The sequence below is a fragment of the Aspergillus aculeatus genome (assembly GCF_001890905.1).
Source record: "Aspergillus aculeatus ATCC 16872 unplaced genomic scaffold ASPACscaffold_5, whole genome shotgun sequence".
NCBI lineage: Eukaryota > Fungi > Ascomycota > Eurotiomycetes > Eurotiales > Aspergillaceae > Aspergillus > Aspergillus aculeatus.
In genome coordinates, this window is record NW_017962980.1 from 1995649 (window position 1) to 2019925 (window position 24277).

At 53.2% G+C, this 24277-nt stretch overlaps 12 protein-coding genes across 12 annotated transcripts; 4 read left to right on the forward strand and 8 right to left on the reverse strand.

The window, feature by feature from the left end:
- Nucleotides 1–144: 144 nt before the first annotated feature.
- On the forward strand, nucleotides 145–889 carry ASPACDRAFT_42072 (uncharacterized protein; the record flags this gene model as incomplete). The annotated part of the gene is made up of 3 exons (XM_020201039.1): nucleotides 145–285; nucleotides 348–475; nucleotides 529–889. 3 exons carry the CDS (start codon nucleotides 145–147, stop codon nucleotides 887–889), a joined length of 630 nt encoding a protein of 209 aa, XP_020058147.1.
- A 546-nt stretch (nucleotides 890–1435) lies between these two features.
- Nucleotides 1436–2165, reverse strand: ASPACDRAFT_59441 (uncharacterized protein; the record flags this gene model as incomplete). Its single annotated transcript, XM_020203448.1, has 3 exons — nucleotides 1436–1478; nucleotides 1626–1748; nucleotides 1837–2165. The coding sequence occupies 3 exons, from the start codon at nucleotides 2163–2165 to the stop codon at nucleotides 1436–1438; spliced, it is 495 nt and encodes a 164-aa protein (XP_020058148.1).
- Nucleotides 2166–3282: 1117 nt separating this feature from the next.
- On the reverse strand, nucleotides 3283–5248 carry ASPACDRAFT_77442 (acyltransferase family protein). Its single transcript, XM_020204968.1, has one exon. The coding sequence runs from the start codon at nucleotides 5025–5027 to the stop codon at nucleotides 3684–3686; it is 1344 nt and encodes a 447-aa protein (XP_020058149.1). The 5' UTR covers nucleotides 5028–5248; the 3' UTR covers nucleotides 3283–3683.
- A 428-nt stretch (nucleotides 5249–5676) lies between these two features.
- On the reverse strand, nucleotides 5677–6567 carry ASPACDRAFT_42075 (CVNH domain-containing protein; the record flags this gene model as incomplete). Its single annotated transcript, XM_020201040.1, has 3 exons — nucleotides 5677–6065; nucleotides 6116–6278; nucleotides 6367–6567. 3 exons carry the CDS (start codon nucleotides 6565–6567, stop codon nucleotides 5677–5679), a joined length of 753 nt encoding a protein of 250 aa, XP_020058150.1.
- Nucleotides 6568–7561: 994 nt separating this feature from the next.
- ASPACDRAFT_42076 (alpha/beta hydrolase) lies at nucleotides 7562–8701 on the reverse strand (the record flags this gene model as incomplete). Its single annotated transcript, XM_020201041.1, has 2 exons — nucleotides 7562–8615; nucleotides 8688–8701. The coding sequence occupies 2 exons, from the start codon at nucleotides 8699–8701 to the stop codon at nucleotides 7562–7564; spliced, it is 1068 nt and encodes a 355-aa protein (XP_020058151.1).
- A 244-nt stretch (nucleotides 8702–8945) lies between these two features.
- On the reverse strand, nucleotides 8946–11159 carry ASPACDRAFT_26370 (uncharacterized protein; the record flags this gene model as incomplete). The annotated part of the gene is made up of 5 exons (XM_020199414.1): nucleotides 8946–9314; nucleotides 9374–9680; nucleotides 9733–10120; nucleotides 10177–10901; nucleotides 10969–11159. The coding sequence occupies 5 exons, from the start codon at nucleotides 11157–11159 to the stop codon at nucleotides 8946–8948; spliced, it is 1980 nt and encodes a 659-aa protein (XP_020058152.1).
- Nucleotides 11160–11378: 219 nt separating this feature from the next.
- On the reverse strand, nucleotides 11379–13091 carry ASPACDRAFT_26359 (alpha-keto acid decarboxylase family protein; the record flags this gene model as incomplete). The annotated part of the gene is made up of 1 exon (XM_020199413.1): nucleotides 11379–13091. The coding sequence occupies one exon, from the start codon at nucleotides 13089–13091 to the stop codon at nucleotides 11379–11381; it is 1713 nt and encodes a 570-aa protein (XP_020058153.1).
- A 309-nt stretch (nucleotides 13092–13400) lies between these two features.
- On the forward strand, nucleotides 13401–15036 carry ASPACDRAFT_51531 (aminotransferase-like domain-containing protein; the record flags this gene model as incomplete). The annotated part of the gene is made up of 3 exons (XM_020202495.1): nucleotides 13401–13438; nucleotides 13486–14816; nucleotides 14870–15036. The coding sequence occupies 3 exons, from the start codon at nucleotides 13401–13403 to the stop codon at nucleotides 15034–15036; spliced, it is 1536 nt and encodes a 511-aa protein (XP_020058154.1).
- Nucleotides 15037–15263: 227 nt separating this feature from the next.
- On the reverse strand, nucleotides 15264–16109 carry ASPACDRAFT_42079 (non-canonical purine NTP pyrophosphatase; the record flags this gene model as incomplete). The annotated part of the gene is made up of 6 exons (XM_020201042.1): nucleotides 15264–15338; nucleotides 15394–15455; nucleotides 15504–15540; nucleotides 15601–15745; nucleotides 15819–15892; nucleotides 15945–16109. The coding sequence occupies 6 exons, from the start codon at nucleotides 16107–16109 to the stop codon at nucleotides 15264–15266; spliced, it is 558 nt and encodes a 185-aa protein (XP_020058155.1).
- A 742-nt stretch (nucleotides 16110–16851) lies between these two features.
- On the forward strand, nucleotides 16852–19326 carry ASPACDRAFT_1899009 (uncharacterized protein). Its single transcript, XM_020198745.1, has 5 exons — nucleotides 16852–17591; nucleotides 17668–17736; nucleotides 17787–18156; nucleotides 18215–18776; nucleotides 18832–19326. The coding sequence occupies exons 1-5, from the start codon at nucleotides 17155–17157 to the stop codon at nucleotides 18981–18983; spliced, it is 1590 nt and encodes a 529-aa protein (XP_020058156.1). The 5' UTR covers nucleotides 16852–17154; the 3' UTR covers nucleotides 18984–19326.
- A 1609-nt stretch (nucleotides 19327–20935) lies between these two features.
- On the forward strand, nucleotides 20936–23270 carry ASPACDRAFT_1867523 (uncharacterized protein; the record flags this gene model as incomplete). The annotated part of the gene is made up of 4 exons (XM_020197901.1): nucleotides 20936–21251; nucleotides 21303–21735; nucleotides 21803–22712; nucleotides 22776–23270. 4 exons carry the CDS (start codon nucleotides 20936–20938, stop codon nucleotides 23268–23270), a joined length of 2154 nt encoding a protein of 717 aa, XP_020058157.1.
- A 142-nt stretch (nucleotides 23271–23412) lies between these two features.
- Nucleotides 23413–24277, reverse strand: ASPACDRAFT_1855150 (TNT domain-containing protein; the record flags this gene model as incomplete). The annotated part of the gene is made up of 1 exon (XM_020197427.1): nucleotides 23413–24277. One exon carries the CDS (start codon nucleotides 24275–24277, stop codon nucleotides 23441–23443), a length of 837 nt encoding a protein of 278 aa, XP_020058158.1. The 3' UTR covers nucleotides 23413–23440.

The window sequence follows — 24277 nt, forward strand, 5'->3', positions numbered from 1 at the left end:
TTGAGGTTGAATTCATCACCCATTCACCTCATCTACCAGCTCCCAGCTTCACTGTCGCTCTTTTACAGCTCCACTGCGTGGGTCACCGTCACTCTTTCATTCCACTCTTTCAACTATCTTTTCTATACTTTATCCAACTCCAACATGAAGCTCTCCATCAGAAGCATTCTCGCCGTCGCCCTGACCGTGGCCAGCTCCGTGACTGCTGCCCCGACAGCAGTGGAGGAGCGAGCTCTGCAGGAGCGTGCGTCGAACATCATCATCGGCTACCGCACCGTGAGCAAGGTACGCCGCTTCAGAACCTATCCACATTCCAGTTGCCACGACCTATTCTAACAACTCCCTAGGACCAAGCCGCCAAGTACAACAAAGCCGGCACCCTCACCTACGAGGGCAACCGCGCCAACATCCAGCTGGGTGAGGGCACCTATCTGACCGCAAACCGCGGAGGATGGGCTGGTTCCGCCACCGACTGGTAAGCAATCTCTCCCTCTTGCCCTTCGTGCTGCCAGCACTGATAGAGGAAAGGTACTGTGTCATTTACGCCGACAAGACCAAGTTCGCCGCGGCCACCAAAGCGTGGATCCCCGAGACATACGGCACTGACGGCGAGATCTGGTACAAGAAGGACAAGATTGACGCCTACATCAAGGCGGAGAAGAGCACCTGGACCCCCGCCGAGACCGTTCGCGTCTCCAAGATCGACGGCGACGACCACACCTACCAGCTCGTCGTGCCGCCCAAGCTGTCGGGCAGCAAGAGTCTGCTGGGGAAGTGGAGCAAGGGCCCGCTGGATATCTCCGTCACTTGTGCCGAGAAGAAGGAGAGTTTGCCGGATTCGACGGTCAACTATGCTACCTTCAACAACATCGTGGGGACGGCGCAGTAGGGAATGACGCCGTCAAGAGGAGGCGGTTTAGGGAGCCCTGCTATCGTGCTGCCGGGGTCGGGGTCCAGGGGGTGGGCTGCTCTGGGGAAATCCGATCATTGTTTGAGATCGCTGACTTTGGATGTACTTGACTCATTCTGGTGAACAATAATTGTTCAAGCTGTTGAAGAAGCATGCACTTGCGGGACCATTGTAGACGTTTGCTGAGTGCCGCCCAGCAAGCTGTACCTCATCGTCTCTCGCGGCACTCTCTAGTAAACCACAAGGTGTAGAAGCAAACCACGACAACAAACATGGAATGATGAGAGGTAGAAAGTAGATGATGGGTTTCAGAATCTAAAGTAAGCCGGTCAATCGTGAATGTTTTAAATCATGTTATTCGCTGCGAGATCGTTCCTGGTCAGTAGACGTGGCAGGTTCAATTTAATGTGTGATTTGCCGTGCAGAGTGCACCAGATACATGACACTTGCCCTGCAAGACTGGATTAAACAGGATTCTATTTTAGCACAACTGCATCAATTGAGACAGAGTATCAGGCTCATATACTAATTCCGAAGAGGAGAAACGAATGACAGGAATAAGTCACAACTGGACAGACGTAGACTATTGTAGATGTGAAAGGAGACAACAGCGACTCCCCACACCGATTTCCAGAACAAGCCCCAGTCCGTCGGACTTCATCGGATAGCAGCCGGTGATATTGCCGGGCTCGGTGAAAGAGACAAAATCGCTTACTGTTCAGAAATGAACACAGTGCTAGGGGCAGAAGAGGTGCAGACGCGGCCGCTGCCGCTGCTCTTGCAGTCGAGGAAGAGGTTACCGACGCCCCATTGACCAGGCGAGTAGTCGCCAGAACCCCTATCGCAATCATTAGTCGGTGACATTCTGGCCTCATTTTGTTTGTGTATGACTTATCAGGACGGCGGGCTCAAGGCTAGATACTTACTGGATGTCATACGAGTACATGATAGCAACTTCGAAGCTCGAAAGACCGGAATCGATGAGGTTGAACAGGTACTTGCTGTCACTGCAAGCAGTGGCTGCAGTGGACAGGTAGGTGAGCTTGGGGTTCTGAGCCGTGCAGCTCACATGCTTGTCGCCATCGGCCAGCTTAAAGGAGACATCGGTCACCTTGTTCGCGGCGCTGATGTCAATCTTGGCGTCGGTGACAGTCAAGGTACCAGTAGTGGCGTCGGTGTCGTCCCCGTAGGAGGGAGCAGCGAAGGCAGCGGAGTAGCCAAGAATGGCGGTAGCGGTAACGGTAGTGAACTTCATTTTGAGAGTTGAGAGAAAGGGTTCTGTCAGGCTTTGAAGACTTTGGGATTCAGACGATGCAGTTGCTGATGAAGAAGTAGGATTGAAGGTGCTACAAGCATCTCTTTATACCTTTCCCATAGGCGCCAAAGTGAGTACCTTCTCGGCTTTCCCAAGTCGCTCTTGATAGCATACTTGGGAAATACAACGTTACACCTGGTAGCAGTGGAGGGTATCCGAGAACCTTGGGGTCGAATCATTTGATGTGCAGAGTCTCTGAGCCAGTAATCACTATATCAGGGCCACTGGAAATCCAATGTAAGCCTTTGATACGGAGGTTGTTTCCCAATTCAGGGAAAGCTCCGGTTGACCCAACATTAGTTGTATGGATGTTGTCTGCCTCTTAGTGAATAAATCTATAAATGTTCACATACTCGGAGGTTATGCTTGTACAAGGAAGGTGACCCCACATTAATGATGCACCCTCTCATGATTTGTTACAAGACCTTCATAGTAAATACTTCCACGTCTTATCTGTCTCGTAGCCCAAAGGCTTCTTGTTTGATACCCGTTATTATCTACATGTTTCCAGCTAGTAGGCGAAAGACAATCACACTTATACAAGCACTGCCGCCCAGGAGCATGGGCCTACAACAACAACAACAACAACAAGACGAAGAAGAAGAAGAAGAAGAAGAAGAAGAAGGGGTATTGAACTTCGGAGGATGAGCCGAATTCCTATCACTGTGCCACAGTGTCCTCGTGGGTAAATTGATGTCTTAACAGCGGTGGATCCGCGTATAGACCTTGTCTCAGATTGCCTCCACTCTGCGGGGACAAAGAATGTTGGCAAACCAGACGCGGGCTTCAAACCCTGCAATTGAGAACCGTGACATGTTTAACCACCGTGTACTGAAGTGATAGTTATTTAATCTGAAGTAGTGGTAAAGAGACATAGCTCCTGGACTAAGAATACTAAGGACACTTTTCAGTAAGAGCCAAGTATCGGCGAAAAGGGATCAGATTCGGGGCTGACACTCATTATTCGAGAGCCTTCTCCTAGTAAGGTCGGTAGTGCATTATAGCAGCATAGTATGGGTGGTGAACAGGTCGAAATGTCTATTTATCATCCTCTATTCAAGCTGTCACCAAACCACGCACCCAAGTAGCAGAGAAACGAGCAGAAAGAGGAAAGAAAACAATAGGCTTGGGATCACAGTGCTGATTACGGAGTGGACAATTAGAAATGATGGCGGCTGGGTCGTTCAAGTGCTTCGGGCTAGCACCATGGGCGATTTGTTTGATTGAATCATGACTTCCGGGCTCAGTTCTGGCCTAGGTACTGAGTTTCATATACATACCATATTACGGCCAGTCTCATGCGATCCAAAGACGCCACAGTTCTACAGGCCACCATAGACAGAACAGGCGCATTCTTTCTCAATCCATTGCGTTATCATGAAGGGGATACACACCACAGCCAGAGGGAGTGATCATTGCTATTGATCTCCAATCTCGGAAACATTTTCAGGCCCAACATCATGAAGTAAACAATCGTTCCAACCTCTTCGCCAGCGCCACACACTTATTATCCACATAGATAGTGTAGTAATGCGACGCGAGAACCACCACCGTGCCCAAAATAAATCCAGACACCCACCAGGCCACATGGAATGCGAACGGATCATCTCGCAGGGCCTCCGCGCTAGTCAGGTACGGGTTCCCGCTCGCCATCAGATACACAAAATCCCGCAGGGGATTGCGCCACAGCTGGTAAATGGTCTCGTGGAGCAGATACAGCGAGAACGAGATTCTGCCCAGATACTGCACGGGCCGGGTGTTGAGGGGCCGTTGCAGCCACGGGGACTGGGCAATCGCATAGACCAAACACGCGGCGCCCACGGACTTCCAGCACCACTGGTAGATCTCCCACCGGTCCTTCCACTTGGCAGGCTGGAGGGTAGCGAGGAACCGGTAGCCCGGGGGCAGCTGGCCGTCGCTGCCGAGGCAGAGGAGATAGTATCCGACCACGAAGGTGAGGATGGTGATCGTCCGGGAGAGAGTGAAGAGCTTTCGTAGCGAGGACCGGATCCTGCATTGCGTGGTGGGACAGGACGACCGAGACAGTTTCTCCTCGTCGTCGAGGTCGTCATCTGCCATCGCGCTCGCCACAGTGGTAGTGTTGGTTGCCCGCTCCGCCAGCCACAGGCCCCAGATAAATCCGAAAATGTCCCAATTGCCAGCCCATAGGAAGAACCCAGCCAGGAGTGGCAGAGCCCAGAGTCGGAGCTTGGGACGCCATGCCGACAATCCGACAGTCAGTAGATACACCACGTTGGATCCGCGGAATTCTAGAGGCATAGTCCAGAGTTGGCCGTTCAGACCGCCGCGATATTCAAAGGCGATGACATTGATGCTATCGGCCATGTAGCCACACAACCACTTAACATGGGCCCACGGGTGGGTCCAGGGTTGAAGTCCATCAAGAAACCCCTCGTCGAAAGTCCAGTGGTACAGATCGAAGTAAAACAAGACCTGGCTCAGAGTGGCCAGGACAAACACTGGCAGATAGATGCGAAAGAGGCGCCGCACGATGGCGGAGGTCACTCGCGGCAGAAACTGCGGGCTGTGGCGGGCTTTGAGTAGACTGACGGAGATGGCAAAGCCGGAGATCACCATAAACAGGGTCACCATCGAATGGGCGGAGAAAAGAATGCGGATGGGCGGAAGCTGCACCAAGTGCCGATTGGCCTCGGGGGGATCAGCCCAGAAGGAGACGAAAGGGTGCCAGACATCGCTCATAAAGTAGTGGTCAAAGGCCACAATCGCCGCTGCGATGCCGCGAAGGCCATCCAGCCACTGGATGCGGTCATGGGCAGTCATTCTATGCAGGCAAAATTCGAGCCGGACATGGTCAACCGACGGAATTGTCACAATGTCGCAGAGGCATGGATGAATCTTCAGCGGCTGAGCCCCTTTTTAATGGGGGTTCAAAAGCAAGCACCATCTCGTATTGAGGCTCGGCAAGACCCTGAAAATGGAGTCAGCCTCACCAATTATGGACACGAGGGACCCTGGAGTGCACTAGTCTTCGAATGAGAGAGCCGTCAGTGGCTGGAAATTTAGGCAAGCAGGCACCAAAACTGCTTTAATTAGAGCCTGCAAAATTGCAGCCATGGATTTGAGCAGTGCACAGGCCCACCACGTCCAGACCCCTTGCCCCACCGACAGTGTGGGCTGCAGTCATGACGAGGTCCAGGTGTATGGAGCATACAGAGGGATGATTTTACTGCAAATCACGACAGGGATGAAAGGGCTATCTCGATAAGCGACCCATCGTTCATAGAGAGATTATTGTGATAGTTACACAATGCAGCTGAGGTTGTTCAGATTCCACAACAGATCCATGTTGTCACGTTTGCAACGTTTGCTCAGCCTGACTCGGATTCGGACTTTCTCCGATCCGCTTCGACCCGACCGGCCAGCAAACACAGCAAACACGGTAATTCCACCAAACACACCAAACAGTGAATCAGTCGGCATTCCACAGCGGAATGACGGCAAAGCCGGAGACTCCATCCTCAAAGGTAAGGCAAGTGTCTACATTCTCCGGAGTGAATGTGCCCACTGCCTCCCCGCTGCACGTGCTATCGTGGTACGCCACAATCTTCCACCCCAGGTTGTTGACCGTCGTCGCCGCGTACCAGTAGTACTCCACCCCCAGATTGAGATAGTAGCAGTCCTGCGGATCGTTGAGAGTCAGGTAACCCCCGATCGTCGAGCAGTTGTTGTTCAGGCTGGAGACCTGCAGCTGCACCTCAAAGTCGGAGGGGATGGGCCAGGATGAGTCGGCCGGAATGGAGGTGACGCTGCCGGTCAGGTTGGAGAGCAGATGTCCATCGTAGTTGGCGATGTGCTCCTCTGCGGCACTATCAGCACGGAGCAATCTTCGGCTGGGGAAGAACTCTTACCCAGGTTCAAGGTCGTGTTCTTGTCGTTCGTGGCGTAGGTGGCCTCACAGTAGCATTGCAGAGTCGCTCCCTCATCGAGCAAGATGCAGTCGCTGCAGGACTGCGAATACGCACCGCTACGGGACTCAACACTCGACGTCGACGCATGGGGCAGGACGAGGAACTTACTCGGTTTTCCACTAATAGCAGTAGGTCAGCACAAGCCTTGACGACCAGAATTACCACAAGAAGAGGAAAGAGGAGAAACATACCGCTAGCGTGGCTTCGCTGTTAGTGATCTTGTTGGGGAGGTAGACACTACTGGTGATAGTTCCACTCCCGTCGCTGGTCGGACAAGTGCCCACCAGCCAATTTTCCTTGAGATAGATATCGGTGCAATCGTCCGCAAAGCCCTGGCTATGCACCGCGGTGCACAAGCCAGCAATCAGGAGAATGGCGGGGGTGAGTTGCATCTTGAACAGCGAGGAATGCTCCAGCGACTTGTCGACTGCTCATCTATTGCGTTGAACCATCTTTATATACAGCAACATGAGGCTGATACTGTAGGTATCGACATGGTCTGCGCGCATTATTGACTGGGATCTGATTTTGGTCAGGAACTACAAATCCCTCTCTCGAAGGTCCGACGATCCTGCAGGACTTGAGATGGCTCGAAACGGGCGTCGCTCCGGAATTTGGTCAAGAAATAGATTAGAGTCCAATTAGTGCTTATCTCAGCCCGCACAACAGGGTGCATTTGAGGACGACGCGGCCGGAGCAGGAGCAGCAGGATGAGCAAACACCGATAGAACTGCGTCATATTGAAGGCCTGAATTGGTTACCTTGTGCCATGAAGAATAAGTTTTGAGCTTGTCAGGAGGAGAAACAGCTGCTTATATTGACGTCAGAATGAGCTTCTTTTACACCTCAGCGGTGCAACCTCATTCAGCGGCCCTGAAAGTGAATAGGTATAGGTACAAACTTCATCCTACAGACCGCGTCAGCTCCCCGTCCCGCGGAACCCATAAGCATCAGCAGAATTCTGCAGGAGCGAACGGTGGGGCGCACTTGAAAAACTCCGGACTCCGGCGCTCCCACACCTTCAGGCTGAGCTCAAGGACCACGATGCGAGGGCCCGAGCTGACGGTTGTCATGCTCCGAAGGATGTGAGAGATATTATATGCCATTCGGACATTTACGGTGGTGGCTTATGGGCTTTCTCCGCCGTGCACTGTGCAGTGAAATTACACTCGGTGCTCCCCCTGCAGCACAACGGCGACAAGAAGGCTGGGAAGCGGGGTTCGGTGGCGCTAAACAGGACTAACGCGTCACGGAGAATAGTCCGGTTCTGGCCGACCATGCCCCGGGGTTTACTTCTCGTTGCGCTGGGTACTCGATTGCTGATGTAAATTCTTCAAGCTACATGATAATACATTCAACGCTCAATTCTGATCATTGCAGTCATCATCATGGCTGCTCTGTCACCCCAGACCTCTCTGCGGCCCCCACGCGCCGCACAAAATCCCCCGCTTGTCGAGCACAAGCCTCCGCTTCCTGATGGAACCTCATAATCCAGCCAATCATGAGGACGTCGTGAGGCACCTTCTCCTCCACCACCAGCGCAATCTGTGATTCATTGCCGGCTAATTCCTGGAACCGTCGGACCAGCTCCTGGTGATCAGGGAACAGAACCTCACGACCTCCCGTGATGATCAACACGGGCGAGGGGAGTATGAACGGATGGAGGATGGGTGCCACGTACCGCTCCACCGTCTCTGTGATGGCCAGGTCGCGCAGGAACTGCCGTGCGCCCCAGGTGGGAAACGAGCCTGGGATGTACTCGGTACCGTAGTTTTCGCTCAGGGTCCAACTGTCCGGGTCCACTGCGGCGGGGACATCGCACCATGGCGACCAGAGCCAGCTGCACTGTGGAGGCGGGAGTCGGGACGGGTCGTCGTACTCGACTATGTAGCGCAGCAGGGCCAGCGCAAGATGTCCCCCTGAGCTATCGCCGGATAGCACGATGCGAGATGGAGGGATCTGTAGGGTGTGAATGAGGTAGACATACGCAGCGAGGGTATCCTGTAGCTGGGCCGGAAATCGGCCGTTCGGGTGGCAGGCGAGTCGGTATTGTAAGCACAAGATGTGACTGGCCGCTGTGTGGGTGAGAAGTGTCTTCGCGAGGAAGTTGCAGGAGGAGGTGCGTCCATCTCCCAGCACGTACGAGCCACCGTGGAGATGTAACACGACGTATTGTCCATCAGGAATGGAGGTGGCGCCAATGCAAGGTTCGGGAAACCACGTGGCCCCGACGGCCTCAGGCTTGATTTCTTGATCCACTGCAACGCCTGTGTAATAGTGCGTGTTGGCAGGTTCGATCACCACAAATCGTTCCCCCTCATGGTGTGGCTTCAGTGAAATGGGCCATTTGAAGTGACAGGCCGTGTAGGTCCGAAGGAAAAGTTTCAAGAATGAGCCAGCCAGGCCCTGGCGGACGGACCAGCTGGGATCGTGTCGAACTCTGTGAGTTGTTCATCAGTAACACGCGCCAGGACGGAGATGCTCAGGGAGGTGACCAGGGACAGGCACCAACCGGGAGGAAGCCATGGGTGATGAAGACAGTTATCCAGGGACGCAACCGATAGGCAGTTAAAAGCAATGGCGATCGCAGCCAAGCTTTAAGGCCAAGAAGGACTTTGTTCAGCCCTACGGGGAGGGGATTTTTGAAAATACATCACTATGATGTCGCCATTGGTGCCCATTCACGGCAGGCAACATCATTTCTCTTTCCGGTTAGTGTCTCGCCTACGTATCTCCTTGCCCATTCCATGAAACAGGCTGAAGTGCTCGTTTAGTCTCCCAGAAATGGGGTATCGGCCAGATTCTGCCAGAACCCAAGGTCCAGGTCCCACGAGAGCTGGCTTTGGAATTCTTCCCAGTCGGCGAGGGTCGTGGTACGGGGAGACGGCGCTCCCGGTCCCCGCAATGCATCCGCTGTAATTGAATCCAGCATGTTGTGGATCGTGGACAATGCCCTGGAAATCAGATCGTAATTAGGATCTTGCAGTTGCACCACTGATCCACCTGACAGCTCCGCAGCCAAAACAGTCAGATTCTGGATCGCCCGTGGATGAGGGGCCGGGACCGGAGCGGACGAACAACGTTGGTTCAACACGGCTAAGAGAATGATGCCCGCGGCAGGAAGGCCATAATGCACGATCTGACAGACTTGAATCAGTTGATGTTCTACTAGACGCTGCTCATCGATCCGCCTCATACCTTCCACATCAGACTTGTGCCCGAATTTGTGAGCTGGTCGCGCAGCATTATTAATGCGACAACAGTGGCCAAAATTTGCTCGGCGAGGGTTACAAGCTCCTGACTGGGGGTGGCAGGAGAGGGTAGGACCACAAGACGAAGAAGAAACAGGACATGCAAGTGATTGAGCTGGAAGCTGGCGAGAGAGTCCCTCTCAAACCCGTCCTTTGTGGTCTCCTTCAGGCTTCCCTCCAACCGGAACTGTCGCGGGAGCTCATCCCACAATCTCTCAGCTTGTGCTTGTATAATACTAGCAAGATCAGTAAAGCTCTTTTACGGTTCATGCCGATCAATGGAAATACCGGACTTGCTGCTGGAACTGGTCGCTCTTCTTGTCGCGTTGCAGGTATAAGATATCTTCCTTGAGGCTTGCACACAACGCAGACCACCGTGACTCAGCCACATAAGAGGGGACAGCTGCTGGGCTCCAATCGGGAGTGATTTCACTTGGGTCTGAAGACAGATCCCAGTGGCTGGTACCCGCAGGAGCCGAAGGGATCTGAAAGTCGCAGAAATGGCGTGGCATCCGCGGAGGCCGACCGAGGAAAATTGCCATATTCTTATCGGCGGAGAAGATTCGCGCGAATGCAGTTCGACGCAGCTCTTGGAGAAAAACAGGGGCATTCCGCTCCAGACCGTTGGTCTGATGATAACCAAGAGCAAAGATTGACGCAATACCATCCCCAAGTCGTCTCCAATACTGATAGCCTGGGTCTCGTCAGTGCACAGGAACAGGTATTGCCCGGATGGGGAGCTGCACTGACTCTGATCGCCTGCTATGTACGAATGAACGATAAGGTTCTCGTACTGAAGTACTAGCTGCAGGTCATTGAGCTGGTCCAACGACAAGGCTATCTCGAGAGCACAGTTTGCGACACGGAAGCATCGCTTTCGAAGATCATATATGCCATGGTCCTTTGAGTACAACGGTGCGAAATATGGCACATCATACGAGGCACGAATCACCGCCAGAACAAAGAGGCCCAAGGTCTCCCACCTAATATTATGTTCGGTGAACTGAGCGCAGAATTCTGCCAAGGTTAAAGACGAATTGCTATGCAAGGCCTGCGCCGAATTACGCAGCAGAAATTCAGCATAATGTCGATGCCAATTCGCATTGGTAGACATGGAGGTCAATGCAAGGTCAATACTGTCGATGGTATTTTCAAGCAAGGCACCACCCAGTGCTAAGTTAGCACCACTCGACAGCCACAAGTTGACCAGGTCTTTCATGGATTGCAGAGGTGCATGAGCCAACAGCAGCCGGGTTGCGTCCGCCGCGCGCTGAAGCAGTACATCGTCATCGTTCATGTCCACCGTTGTTGTAGGGGCCGTAGGCTCAGCCAGCTGCGGTGCCACAGTCTGATCCGATGCAGTCGGGGGTATATGACTAAAGATCGCCACATGACTGGAGGAGCCGATGTATCCGGGGTTGGGATACCGCTGACGACGAGAGGACCGGGCGGAGGGCGTTAACAAAGGGTCGCGACTGGCATGAGAATAAATCAGCAACTAGAGCCACAGTCGGGAATACAGAGAATGAGAGATTGCTCTACCTCGGAGACGAGCGCGGCTCTTCAGGGCTTTTGTTTGATGTCAGAGGCCGCTTCCTCTTGAAGGGGGTGGAGCGATAGAGACACAGTCCGGCTCGGTTGCTGGTACGGCAACGCGTACACACAGGGTGGGTATGATCGCAGGCGAGCTTGGACTTGCGGCATGGCTCGCAGGCAGGCTGCCTGGATATCATTCAAGGCGGTGGGAATGTTGACTGACGCGAGACCAACGGGATGGATACGGAGAAGAATTGAAAGCTGATGCTCGGGTCGGAGAGTCCATCGGAGCGGAGCGGAGACATTTCGGTGGGTTGAAAGGGCGGTGAGGCTTCAATTGCCGCTTGGTTCTTCAGGCATTTACCCACGATGCATTTCATTTCTTCGGTTCGTTTGACAACTACACAACTACACAACTAAACACTGTTCTGTCTCTGCAAATACTCTACCAACGGACCACTCGGGGCATCTTCCCGATCACAGACAATCTCCACCATGCGCAATCCGCATCCATTCCACAGCTGATCCGTGGTGAGAATCCCTCCCAGCTCATCCCAATCGCGGGCAGAGGCTGTGTAGACCTCATCCCCCCCACCTAAGAATTGAGGAGCCTGCAAGTACCGCCATGAAGTGATGTCGTTGTACGCCTGTTGACGCCCGTGGATGCAACGTTCGATGGTGTATCCGTCGTTGTTGATGACAAATACCACCACATTTAACCCCAATCGGATGATGGTCCCCAGCTCTTGCGCCGTCATCTGGAAACTACCATCCCCGATGAAAAGGATCGTGCGTGCATCGCGGATGCCCTGGTACTCGTCCGCCATCATCAATTCTCGCTGAGCAAGGGCAGCTCCCTGAGACGCAGGAAGCATATACCCAATCGAAAGCCACGTGACTGGAGTGAAAACGCGACTATGACAAGGCAGAGCCATCTCTCGCACTCCATACCCGGCAGTTCCCGTCTCTCCCAGAACAATGTCCCCGGGTCGAAGATATCCCGCGAGAAGCCGCCACAAACGGTCCTGGGTAATGGGGCTCGGACCAGCAACGTCAGACAACGTTAACGACGAGAGGCGGGGAAGGCGTTGGTGAGCATTGTCAGACCCGACTTTTTGAACATCCAGTCCTTCCAGAATATGTGATAGCAGATGTTGAGCGGGGACATCGCGAAAGACCTCTTGACCGAATCGAACCTCCGTGTCCGAGATGTAGATGGCTACCTCGTCCTTCGGGATGGCAGAACATGAAATGGTGTTGCTCGAGCTCAAATGGGGACCAAAATAAAGAACCAAGTCGGCCCCGTTCACGTATGCTTGCACCTCGGGACTATCGAATCTACCCCGATAAACCCCGTGGCAGTTTGACGTGGTCTCGTCCAGCAGGCCTTTCCCGTACGCCGTGGTCCAGAATGGCCATTGGGTGGTGGTGATGAAACGTTGCAGCTGTTCAAGAATTCCCATCGGTCGGCTTTCTCCGTCAACCACAATGACTGGTCGTTTGGCAGAATACATCCTCTTGAAGATACGCGCCAACACGACGTTGGAACAGGAGACTGGTGGAAGCTGCGATAACCTGAGAGGACGACCCAGTCGCTCAACCAGCACAGGTTGATCAACCATGTCCACAGGGATTTCGATATACACCGGACGGCTATGCCGCAAACATTGCTGCAAAACCTCGTCTATCTGGGCCGGGCTGGTTTGCGGATCCCACAGCCGCGTCTGAGCGACCGTGACATGAGACGCCATTTGTGCAAACCGGCGGTACTCGCCGTCGTTGAAAGTATGATGGACTAACTGACGCTGGTCTTGCGTCTCTCGAGATGGGGTTCCGACGATGTGCACCACCGCAGCACGTTCAGCGAAGGCGCCTGCGACGGCATTGATAGCTGACAGCTCTCCGACACCAAAGGTGGTGATCAGGGCACCAACTCCTTTGATACGAGCATATCCATCGGCGGCATAGCCAGCGTTGAGTTCGTTGGCATTGCCCACCCATCTTAGTCCCGTCGGCTCCACGTAATCCAGCAGGCGGAGGTTGAAATCACCTGGTACGCCATGAAGAGAGCGAACCCCCAATTGCCGAAGGCGTGTGAAAAGATACTCAACCAAAGTAACTGAGGACATGGTAGTGAGAGTGGCTGGTCTTAGGGTAAGAAATGACAAGAATCTGAATGCGAGCTCCCGACTTCCGAGGGTTTACATTAGACTTTATAGTGCATGAACCACTGAGAAAAGAATGGCGCCATTCGCTCGAGATTTGGTTGTCTCGGCGTGTTCGATCACTCCGACTTATCTTCGGGATAGGGTAGGAATCGAAGACGGGGCAAGCCGCGGGCCGGAGAAGTATCGGCGTGTTCGGCGTGTGCCTTATCACGCAAAGCACCTTGATCTATTTCTATTTATCGACCCCTACAAGACGTCTACAGGAGGTGCATGCTTCCGACTATTCTTGCTTTTCAGTACCTGCTACAGTACCTGCTACAAATTCCAAACCATAATTGAAATGCCGCTTCTACAGCCCGCCTCTACAGCCCGCCTCCATCACGGCTCTCCGGGCGCAGGCAGAGCCCTTGCCGTTCGCCATTGCCCCCGCCAATTCCTCGAATGCCTTCAAATCCACCCACACACGCAGTCTTCCCCTCGCAAAGCGATGGGATGGCCATTGGAGTATTGAAAGTCGAGGCTTTGAAGGTTCAGCATTGAAAAAGTCCGCGAACCAGCCCAGTGACCGCAAGGTCATCTCCCTGGGCACCGGACGGCCCAGAGCAGACTACTATCCATGGGACTCTGTGACAATCGAGTCGATGCCAGCCACACTAGCCGGCGAGTCTTCCAGCCATCAGACGACGATAGACAAATACACGGACACATTCAATCTAGCCAATGGGCTCAACTACAGCAGTGGGGCTGGCTTCCCTCATCTACTCCGATTCCTTACAGAACACGTGGAAATGATGCATCAACTGCGGTACTCCGACTGGGCCGTATGTCCTTCGTGCGGCTCGACGTCTGCTCTGGACATTGCTTACCGGATCTTCTGTAACCGAGGAGATACTATTCTCACTGAGTGCTATACCTACCCTGGCGCCGTGGAAGGAGCAGGCCTGCAGGGCATCCGAGTGCAGGGAGTGGCCATGGATGCAGAAGGACTGCGCCCGGATGTCTTGGACGAGATATTACGAAATTGGGACACCTCGGCTTCTTCCAAACCCCGTGTCTTGTACATGATCCCTACCGGGCAAAACCCGACCGGGGTTACTCAGGGTCTGGCTAGACGCGAACAGATCTATCAGATTGCGGAAACGCACGACCTAATTATCATCGAAGATGACCCATATTACTATCTGCGTCTGGGCATGCAGTTTGACGACGAGCTCAATAGGCAGGGTCATGGAGGCGATAGCGTGCTCACCGCCATCAACAGGTTTCAGGCACAGGCAGTCCCATCCTATCTCTCGATCGATCGATCTGGTCGCGTCGTCCGCTTAGATTCAACATCCAAGATCCTGGCACCTGGTCTTCGTGCTGAATGGGTGACTGCCTCATCGCAGGTCATCCGCAAATTCGTGGCCTACCAGGAGGTCTCGACGCTGGGAATCAATGGGCCGACCCAGCTCATGCTTTGGAAGTTGCTCGATGAGACGTGGGGTCACGAAGGCTTTTTGTTGTGGCTGTCGAATCTCTCACGGCAGTACCAGTTACGTCGTGATATTCTGTTGCGGGCTTGTGAAAAGTATCTCCCTCGCGGACTTGTGTCTTGGAATTGTCCCCAGTATGGGATGTTTCTCTGGCTGCAGCTCGATTATCGCCAGCATCCCCTGCTTCGCCACCAGACGACAACCGACTTCAGTGTGGAGGCTTTTCTGGCAGAGATGGAAACTCGGATCGTGTCAAGCATGGAGTCCAGGTCACGAAAGGGTCATTATTCTCGCCTAGCCCGAAGCGCCAGGGTATGCTCTACATCCGGTTGACGTCTGCGGCTGCGCTGGCGAAGGATTTGAGTGAAGGTGTCAAGCTTTTGTCAGATGTATTGCGGGAGGAGTTTGCCTTGGAAGCCCATATGGTGTAGCAATAACGTGGAACCGGCCTGGTTTCTTCATTTTACTTCTGATCGATGAAAGAAAGCTTGGTACGTTTGACACTTGACCGAATTGGAACATGGAGATTCTATTTCATCGATAGAAAACTGGTTGCTTGTTTGTAAGTTATATATGGCTGGTGCATGAACATCAGCAATAGGTTCTTTCAGAATGAATCACGATTTGCGAAGACAAAGGCAAAGCTGGGTCGCTTACACTATACCGTCCCTTCATTCTGTTTCAACCACTCGCTCAACTTCTGCGCAGCGTTGAAACGATGAGACAGTCCATTCTATGTATTGTGTGAGCAAGACGGTGCCATCATGCGACATGCGAGTTGCTCTTACCTTCTTGTTCACATCCATCTCGGCCAATGTCTCCCCGCCATGCTCGAAGATGGGTTCCCACCCTAGATCGCTGTCAGTGACCGGACATGCCGATTGAAGACAAAGCCTACCAAATGAGGAGGCACCCCTCGCGGGAACTATTTTGCCCTGGTCGAGATTAGTGAATTGCCAAGCGATTTGATTCCAGGGTAGTACTGTAGTACTCACCACTAGCCTCCCCTGGAAGAGGATCGGCTCGGCCTCTGGTCCTGGAGAATAGCCTATGGTACAAACGGCCTCTGCCGTCTTATCCTCAAAAGCAGCAAGCATCTTGTAGAGACCCTCGTTGCCGACGCTCTCTACGAAAGCTTTGCTATATTAGTCGCAACAAACCAATCAGTCAGCCTTTCAAACTCAAGCACAACAGAAATACAGGGCGGACAAACACATAAGGCCCCGGCAGACGGTTCAGAGCATGCATTTCCAGCGCAGAGTCCTCGACTAGGACCGGACCAGCGATCTATTGAATGGGTTCAGTTTGCGCCAGTCAAAGTTCGAGCGCTTCGCGGTACCTTCTCGGCGGCCACACGGCATTTTTCCCGGGTGATCTCTTCCACGGTGCCCTGAATCTCGGGCAGATCGAGGTCGGTTGCATTTAAGATGACTGAGCTGCCTAAGATTGCATTGAGCTCAGAGATCTTGTGTCTATTTCCGGTGACCAGGGTGAGAGTTAGCATGATGACTGTTTGGTGACTTTCTGGTGATGATGAAGTGATTGAAATATCCATGAAAAGAAGCAGAAATGACTCACACTTGCCGCCCTTCACCGCCCGGTGTAAAAGGAGAGCCAAAAGACCTGAACACCCTGGGAATACTACTTTATACCCTTAAATAGAGTCAGTGGGAATAGCCATAGCTATAAGCATAGGAGAAGACATGCCTAAAACGACTGTCTGTCTCTGCGAGTCACAGGATCTATCCTTGCTCATTCGCACTTGTCCGGAGCTGCCACGTGACCGTCACCGCGCCTTCACCTTCACCTCCTCGAACACTACAGAATTTATGATTGAGACATTGAACGGGGAGTAACACGCGGAAAAGCACTGCCTGGCAGCATCAATGCTCTTGGGACAGTAGCGGCAGGCAACAGATTGTCAGTGCATCAGTAGGTCTCGAGTCAATCCCGAGTCCCAGCAATCTTCTTTCTCTTCTCTTGACAGGGTGGTGTCATTGAGATGTCATGGAGGAAATGGGAAGGGGGAATGACTGTTGCGTTGAAGTGACGGTGAGGATGGTGGAAGATCGTTGGTGGGTTGAGTGGTGCTGTTATGGCAGAAGAGTGCCGAAGCGTTTATGTTTGATAGCTGGCAAACCCCCGATGCAAGCCAGAGAAACCTGTCATTTGTCAATTACGCCGAAGCTTCATCGCTCACCAAACAAAGCAATTGTGGAGACCTCAATGTCTCCATTGAGCTGCACCGAAATGCGGAGAATGCGGGGAAGAGCGGGGAAGGGAATGGCAGTAGGAAATGATTGTATATCTTTGGCTGTGACCATACCCAATGTCGATCGACATTAGTGCAATGGACTGGCCGGATTGGAGCTGCTCATTCTATTAGCCTCAAAGGGCTGTCTTCAATAGGGTCACGCGCAGAATGGCCCGGGTAGGCGGGCAGCTGGCCGGTGGACGCTATATCTTGGAGCGACATAGCCCCCAACTTCCCCTTCTGCTCTTCTCCAAACGCAGGAGCATCATATCTGCCAGATCTCTCCTCACTCCAAATGGTTCAGGTCAAGAAACCGGGCGATGTAGCCCCAAGTGATCCCCATGCCCCCAAGCCACGAGTGGGAGAGGGAAAGCCGGTGAGGGATGCAGACACGCAGCGCCTTGAGGAGATGGGATACTCACAGCCGATGGAGCGGAAATACTCGGTGCTGTCTGTGCTGGGCGTAGCATATTCTCTAACGAATTCGTGGTGGGGGGTGTCTGCCTCTCTGGTGACTGGCATCAACTCCGGAGGGTCAGCCTTACTCGTCTATGGGAGCATTCTGCTGGCCCTGGTCTCCACTGCCGTGGCGGCAACTCTTTCGGAACTGGTCAGTGCCATGCCAAACGCTGCTGGGCAGTCGTTCTGGGCCAGAGAGCTGATTCCTCGCAAATACGCTCGACTTGCCTCCTACATCACCGGCTGGCTGGCCTGGTCGGGGTCAATCTTCGCGTTAGTTGTGCTCTGGGTTTATGATCTACCCTCTGTGCTTGAACAATATACTGACTAGCAGCCTGTATTACACCAGTTCTGCCAGTGTTGCATCGGGTGTTGCATCGGCCTGTGTAGGGTCTTACGCCCTCTCCCATCCAGCACTGTATTTCCTTTCTCCTACAAAAGCCTGGACAAAGTGTCTGACACACGTAGGGAGATAAAACCTTGGCACACGCTGGTAGCATACCAGGTCGTCAACCTCTTCTGTTTCTTCTGTAATATCTACGGACGGACCCTGTCCTTCGTCGGCAATGCGTGTCTTTGGACCAGCCTCGGTGCCTTCGTCGTCATTCTCATTGCGGTTCCCGCACGTGCTGCAACTCATACCTCCCCAAGCTTTGTCTTCGCTTCTTTCTCCAATGCGACCGGCTGGAAAAATGACGGCATTGCTTTTATCGTGGGGTTGATCAATGCAAACTGGGGTTTCAGCGGCCTCGATGCAGCTGTCCACCTGGCGGAGGAGATTCAGCGGCCGAAGAAGATGGTGCCTATTGCAATCATGGGAGTAATTGCCATCGGATTTGTCTGTCTCATTGTTCACTCGCTCGCTACCACTGGTACCACTCGCTAATCCTGGACAGGTGACCTCCTTCGCCTTCGTTCTCGCGATGATGTTTAGCGTCCAGGACCTCGCCGCGTTCCTGGCAGCCTCTTTCCCCAGCCTGGAGCTCTTTCAGCAAGCCCTGCGCAACGACGTCGGTGCCATCGTTCTGGAAGCATTGACTATTGCCACCGGTATGGGTAACATGATATCCTGCCATACCTGGGCTGCACGGCTCTGCTGGTCCTTTTCCCGCGACCACGGCGTCCCGTTTTCACGAGTGTGGTCCCAGATTGCTTCCCGCGTCGAGACTCCTTTGGCAGCGCACACCCTCAACACGATCATTGTGGGTGCCATCGGTTGCATCTACCTCGCCTCGCAGACGGCTTTCAACTCAATGGTGACGGGATGCATCGTCCTCCCGTACCTGTCCTATGTGTTGCCGGTTATCGGGCTTCTGCTTCGTGGCCGTAACAACATTCCGCATGGCCCGTTCTGGCTTGGGAGGCTGGGCCTCTTAGCCAACTGGGTTTGTCTGGGATGGATTCTCTTTACCTGGGTCTTCTACTCATTTCCTGCGCAAATGCCTGCTACAACTGGAAGTAAGTGCGACTGCTGTATCTGTTTGTTGACGACAGGATGGCTGACTCTAAGCAGATATGAATTACATCTGCGTGATATATGCCGTCATCGGTTGCATCATCGTCACGGACTGGTTTGCTCGAGCACGCAAGGTATATTTGTCTAACATTGCGACGATTGACGGGCAGGAGATATATGAGTTCGATGAGGGATGGAGGGATTGTTAAAGTGGTCTCTGATCCAGAGACAATTTGAGCTGCTCTGATCCGACCTCAGTAGCTCAACCCCAATCTCGAGGCAGGCTATATATCTGAGTAGTATGATGACGCTTGGACAGGCGGGAATTCTAGGCAGAATCTGTCACTCACACGAGGCCAATGTCAGTGCCACCACCCAACATGGAGGGCAGATCCGAGGAGGTAGTGATGTGTATTGCGGAAGAGAAATGAAGCATTCTTAACGACCAATTTGCTTAAGTTTCAGTGAACAGTGCATGTTCAAAATCACAGTTTCTGTATCTTCAGAGTCGGTGCTACCTAGCAACCATTATGGCATTCTGCAGACATCAATATGCGATGATCAATGACAAACGTCTTAAATACCAATGGGCGGATTTAGCATAAAGGAGACACGATACAAAACGAACCGTGTAGATCAAGGGTAAAACTGGGAGATTAGACATCTGTTGGACAGCCCTGTCTCCTAACATTACCCGAAAGAGTAAACGTTTGCAGTCTTGGCAACGCCACCGGATGCACAGGCGGATTGCTTTCATCCGAGGACATCAAGGAAGATGGGCATTTAGATATACCCCCTCAATGAATATCACTTGCACGATCGTTATGGAGTTACCTATACGTAAGGACCGGTGGACAAACAACGGGGCGTTCGGAAGGGCGAGGCAGACTGGGATGAACCAGGAACGGGAGGGCAAATGGTGTTTTATCACAATTCCCATGAGTTTATGTACGTATGCGATGAGAACCACTGCTCGAAGCGACAAGAAGCGGATTTTCCATACCAAATTTGCTTCCTGGGAACGCTTCGTAAGTACGTGTATCCACTGTGGATACGCGGGTGACGAACCCTTGCCCTACAAGCCCGATTTGGTGGACTGCAAATAGCACCACAGTCTGCATATGTTATTTTTTGAGGGCACGATGTCATGCTTTGGAAGAATCATATACTTTCAGAACTCATTTGCAACCGGGAATGAGCAGTTGAGAACGAATGGCACGCTGGAGTGTAAAAAGCATATGAATGTTGTGGATGGAAGGTTCCTGGATTTTGACAGGCAGCTGTAACAGCCACCCGTCACTGTTCCAACGCCTTGACTCTTCCTCAAATCCACCAAACCCACTGATTGGAAATGACATTCCAACCAGGAAGCCAGCCTGGGATGGAGCAATCCGATAGGAGCCTAGCAGTTATGGAAAGTTGATCCATGATGACGAGGCCTCAAAAGGTTCCTGAAAATAGCCGTGGGTTACGTAATGCCATCCGTGGTTCCCGCTTATTTTCTTCTTTCCGCTTTGGGCCATCCTTCATCTTCTCCCCTTATACTTCCTACCTCGACTTACGCTTCACTCTGTTCCGACCTGGCACATACGCGACAGAACGCAGCCCGTCTTCGTTGGCTGCGGTGGTGAGACCACGAGGACGAAAGTGGTTCATCACCCGGTTCATGCCAATGATACCAAATCTGAAGCACCCGACCCCCGGAAAGCCGAGATGGATGGTACTCACACCAATACCCCACATGTACAAAGTATAGCAAGCGAGTCAGGCCCAGGCAATCATGTTCGCATGCTAGCTTTACAGCTGAGATTAGACTAGTTCCATTTCTGTATTGGTTCCCACTCTTCATCTACGCTACCAGATCTTGTAGTTGTGAGATGACGACTGCTGTCCGGCCCTACAGGAATTGCGCGCCCCGTCCACTTTTGCGCCTGAGAAAATGCCGAATCAGCTGAGCTAAATACTTTATCAGAACCGACGAGCAGGCTTGAGGCCCAGAATGATGACGCCTTGTTCAGGAACCGGGCCCTGATTGTCCACGGTCTGGATTGTGCCGCAGAAAGCGAGGCACGCGTTTTCATGATGTGTGCAATTTATACAGCCTGGCGAGCCCTCTCCCCCGGCTCGAGAAAGGCAGTTGTCATTCAGAAACGTTGGACCAATGCCTCCTTCAAGTAGTCGCATGTCTGTGGTTGAGGACGTGGTTATTCCTGCCCATTTACTGGCTATAACAACGCCATCGAATCATCTGTGGAACAGCTCGCACTGCGATCTACCAGAGCAGGGCCCTGTTCAGCAGGCAATTCAGACAGCCGCATTGGAGAGAGAATTTGGACGTCTGCGCCGCTCAGCGACTGTCAGCGGACACCAACCCTCAAAAACCAGAACAATCGCCAACGTTCGGCGTCTGAGCGAGCCGCTGAGTGGTTCCGAGCTGAGCAGCATTACTGAAGTTCAATCACCATGCTTCTCCCCGCGTCTGGATTTCGATGCTCGTGCTGAGTGGGCACGTTCACCAGCACATCCAGTTCAGGTCGATGGGCAGATTGCCGATGAACGTGTTCAATTCTCACATGATATTCAACCAAGGGAAGGTTTGGGATCTTACAATTCGGTCCCCGGAACCCGAGATGGCGCATGGCCTCTTCCACCGCGTCCACAGAGCTACCGGATCTCTCGCATCGAAGCTGGGAGCCGACCCCATACAACCCGACAGGCAGCGCGACATAGCATCTATGATATCTACCAGAAAGCCAAAGAGCGGCGGGTCGCATTGCAACGGAAATACTGGGCTCAGGTGTTGTTCGAATATGCTGTCTACCTAGTCCTGATAGCATTCATCTACTTTGTCCTCATTGGCATTCCACTCTGGAAGGGTGCGGTCTGGTGGCTTTATTATGTGGTGCGCTTCGAATTTGTGATTCAGGGCGGTTGGGCGATTACGATAGGGGTTGCGTTCTTGTACGTATTCTGGTTGAGTCAGTGGTGGATTTGTGGCAAAACACTAACGCTCTCTCTGTCTGGCCAGCTATGCCTTCGGACCCTTGCTCGTTTCTTTCGAAAATGATCCTCCTGCAGCACCAGAGAAGCTGGAAGGAGCCGATCTAGAACACAACCCGAAGACAGCCCAGGACACAGCCCTACTTATTCCCTGTTACAAGTCGGCAAACATCATTGGACCTACATTGGAAGCAGCCCTGCGCATCTTTCCACCCCAGAACATTTTCGTGATTGCCAACGGAAACGCTCCGGAGCCACTGGACAACACTGAGGAGGTTTGTCGTCCGTACGGAGTGAATCATCTGTGGTGTCCGGTCGGAAGCAAGATTATCGCCCAGTTTGTGGGCTGCTATGCGGCCAAGCACTTTCCCAACGTGTTGCTGATCGACGACGATTGCGCTCTGCCGGCCAATTTCCCAGTAGTAAGTGACCAGTTGAAGGGACGGGTACAGTGTATCGGGTATACTATCAAGAGTGTCGGGCCTGGATCATCGCGAGGGACCTTTTGCCAGCAGGCACAGGACTTGGAGTACAAGATCTCGGGTCTGCAGCGCGCCTTCGCGGGTGTTCTGGGCAGTGCTACTTTCCCACACGGCGCCATCTCCTTGTGGCGCACGGACTTCCTCAAACAGACGTTCCATGATCATCCCGGCTTCTCAGTGTCGGAGGACTGGTTCTTTGGGGATAGCTGCCGTCGGCTGGGCGGGCGCATCACCATGTGCTCGGCGGTGTTTGTCGAAACCGAAACTCCATCGGCGGTGTTCTTCAGCAGTGGTGGCTCTCGCGGAGGGTTTGGCGAGATGACCATCTTCAAACAACGCTTCATGCGTTGGAACTTCTTCTTCGTCAACGGGATGTACTTCAACATGAAGTATATTCTGTGTAATTGGAACCTAGGCTGGTGGGAGCTGGGGGCCAAATTGTTCGTCTTTCAGGAGGTAAGCAGCGATTGTGCCTTGCCCGAGCCACGCAAGACTGTCAGCTAATGGATAATCAAAAAGGTGTACGAAACGCTCCTCTATCTTGTGGCGCCCTTTATGTTGCCCATCTCCTTCGCGGTGCGGCCGGCCTTCTGCGGGATTATGCTGGGAGCCACCAACGGCTTATACTTCCTCAATGTTGTCCTCTTCAACCTCATTCACCTGCGCAAGAAGAAGGAGTCTGTGAGCTGGACTTGCTTACTTGTCTACTACATGCCCTACAAGATTGTCTTGTTTCTGATCAATGTGGCCAGTTGCTACTGGTCGCTGTTCAAGTACGCCCGCTACTTCGCCAATCGTCATCCCAAGGTGATCGAGGATGACAAGGCGGTGGAGGTGGTGCTTCGTCTGGAGGAGACAACTAGCATGCCCTCAGAAGAGACGAAGAACCTCCCTGGGCTAGGGAGGAGTTTCTCAGTCACGAAGGTACGAGCTCGGCGGCCTACGAATGCCTCGCAGCAGCCGTCCGTCAGCATCCGGGCGTCTGTGGTCCGTGTGGACGGCAATTGGATTTAGAATGGTAAGGGTAGAGTTTCCCAAATACTCCTTGCGCTTTCGCTAGCCTGCTAGACCTCATAATGACATCCAATATGATGATTGTCCAAACATCCCCTTCGAAGGCCAGTCCCCGCGAATCCCACTCAGTCACATTCAGTCTCCTAGACGAAGCGCCCAATCACCTCAGTCTAATGGTACATCTCGTTCTCGCTCATCCTAACCGCGCCTTCAGCCTGCATCCATGCGGCAGCCCTGTACTCCTCATCTGACCCATCGTCCTTATAAGTCTTGGCCGCCACCAGTACCAGGGTTCCATTGTCGATCAGCGGTCCTAGTCCCGCGGGAACATACCACTGCTCCCCACCACCGGGCTGACCAAACCACGGCAGCACCTCGCCATAAAAGGCCCAGAAGGGTCGTCGCACCTCATACTGCCAGTAGTTGTACAGCGTACTATCGTTGAAAATGTTCAAATTGCTGGGCGGGATCGATCGTTGCGCGAAGGAGGTCTCGGGTGTAGCCAGGTACCCGCCGCGTGGGGACCCGAAACGATCGACTCGCGTGCCCACCTCCAGCGTCACGTTCTCGGGGCACCCTTTGAACCCGTCGTTCTGGGGGTAGTAGTACTGCGTGTTGAGGTACGGCCCCGCGGTGAAGTTGGACCAGGTGCAGAGCCAGTCCCGCGGGCATTGGCTGTCCAGGGGTTTCCAGTCGATGAAGAAATCGGTGAAGTTGCTGGCGGGCTCGAAGTTGGCGGGACCCAACAAGCGGTTGTTGCAGATGCAGTACGAGCAGTAGTAGGTTCCAGAGACGGGGTCCGACGCGTTGGGGGTCACCCCGTCGCAGGGATTTTGGCAGCTGGGCGGGTAGTTTTGAATCCCGTCTTTGTCGGGCGAGCCCCCGCGGGGTTCCAGCTGGATGTTGGGAGAAGAGGCCAGTTTATTAGGGGCTGCCTGGGTGAGCAGGCCGAATAGAGGCAGTGCTAAGCAGAGAAGCTGGGGAAGGTTGGTGGGCTTGGATGCCAT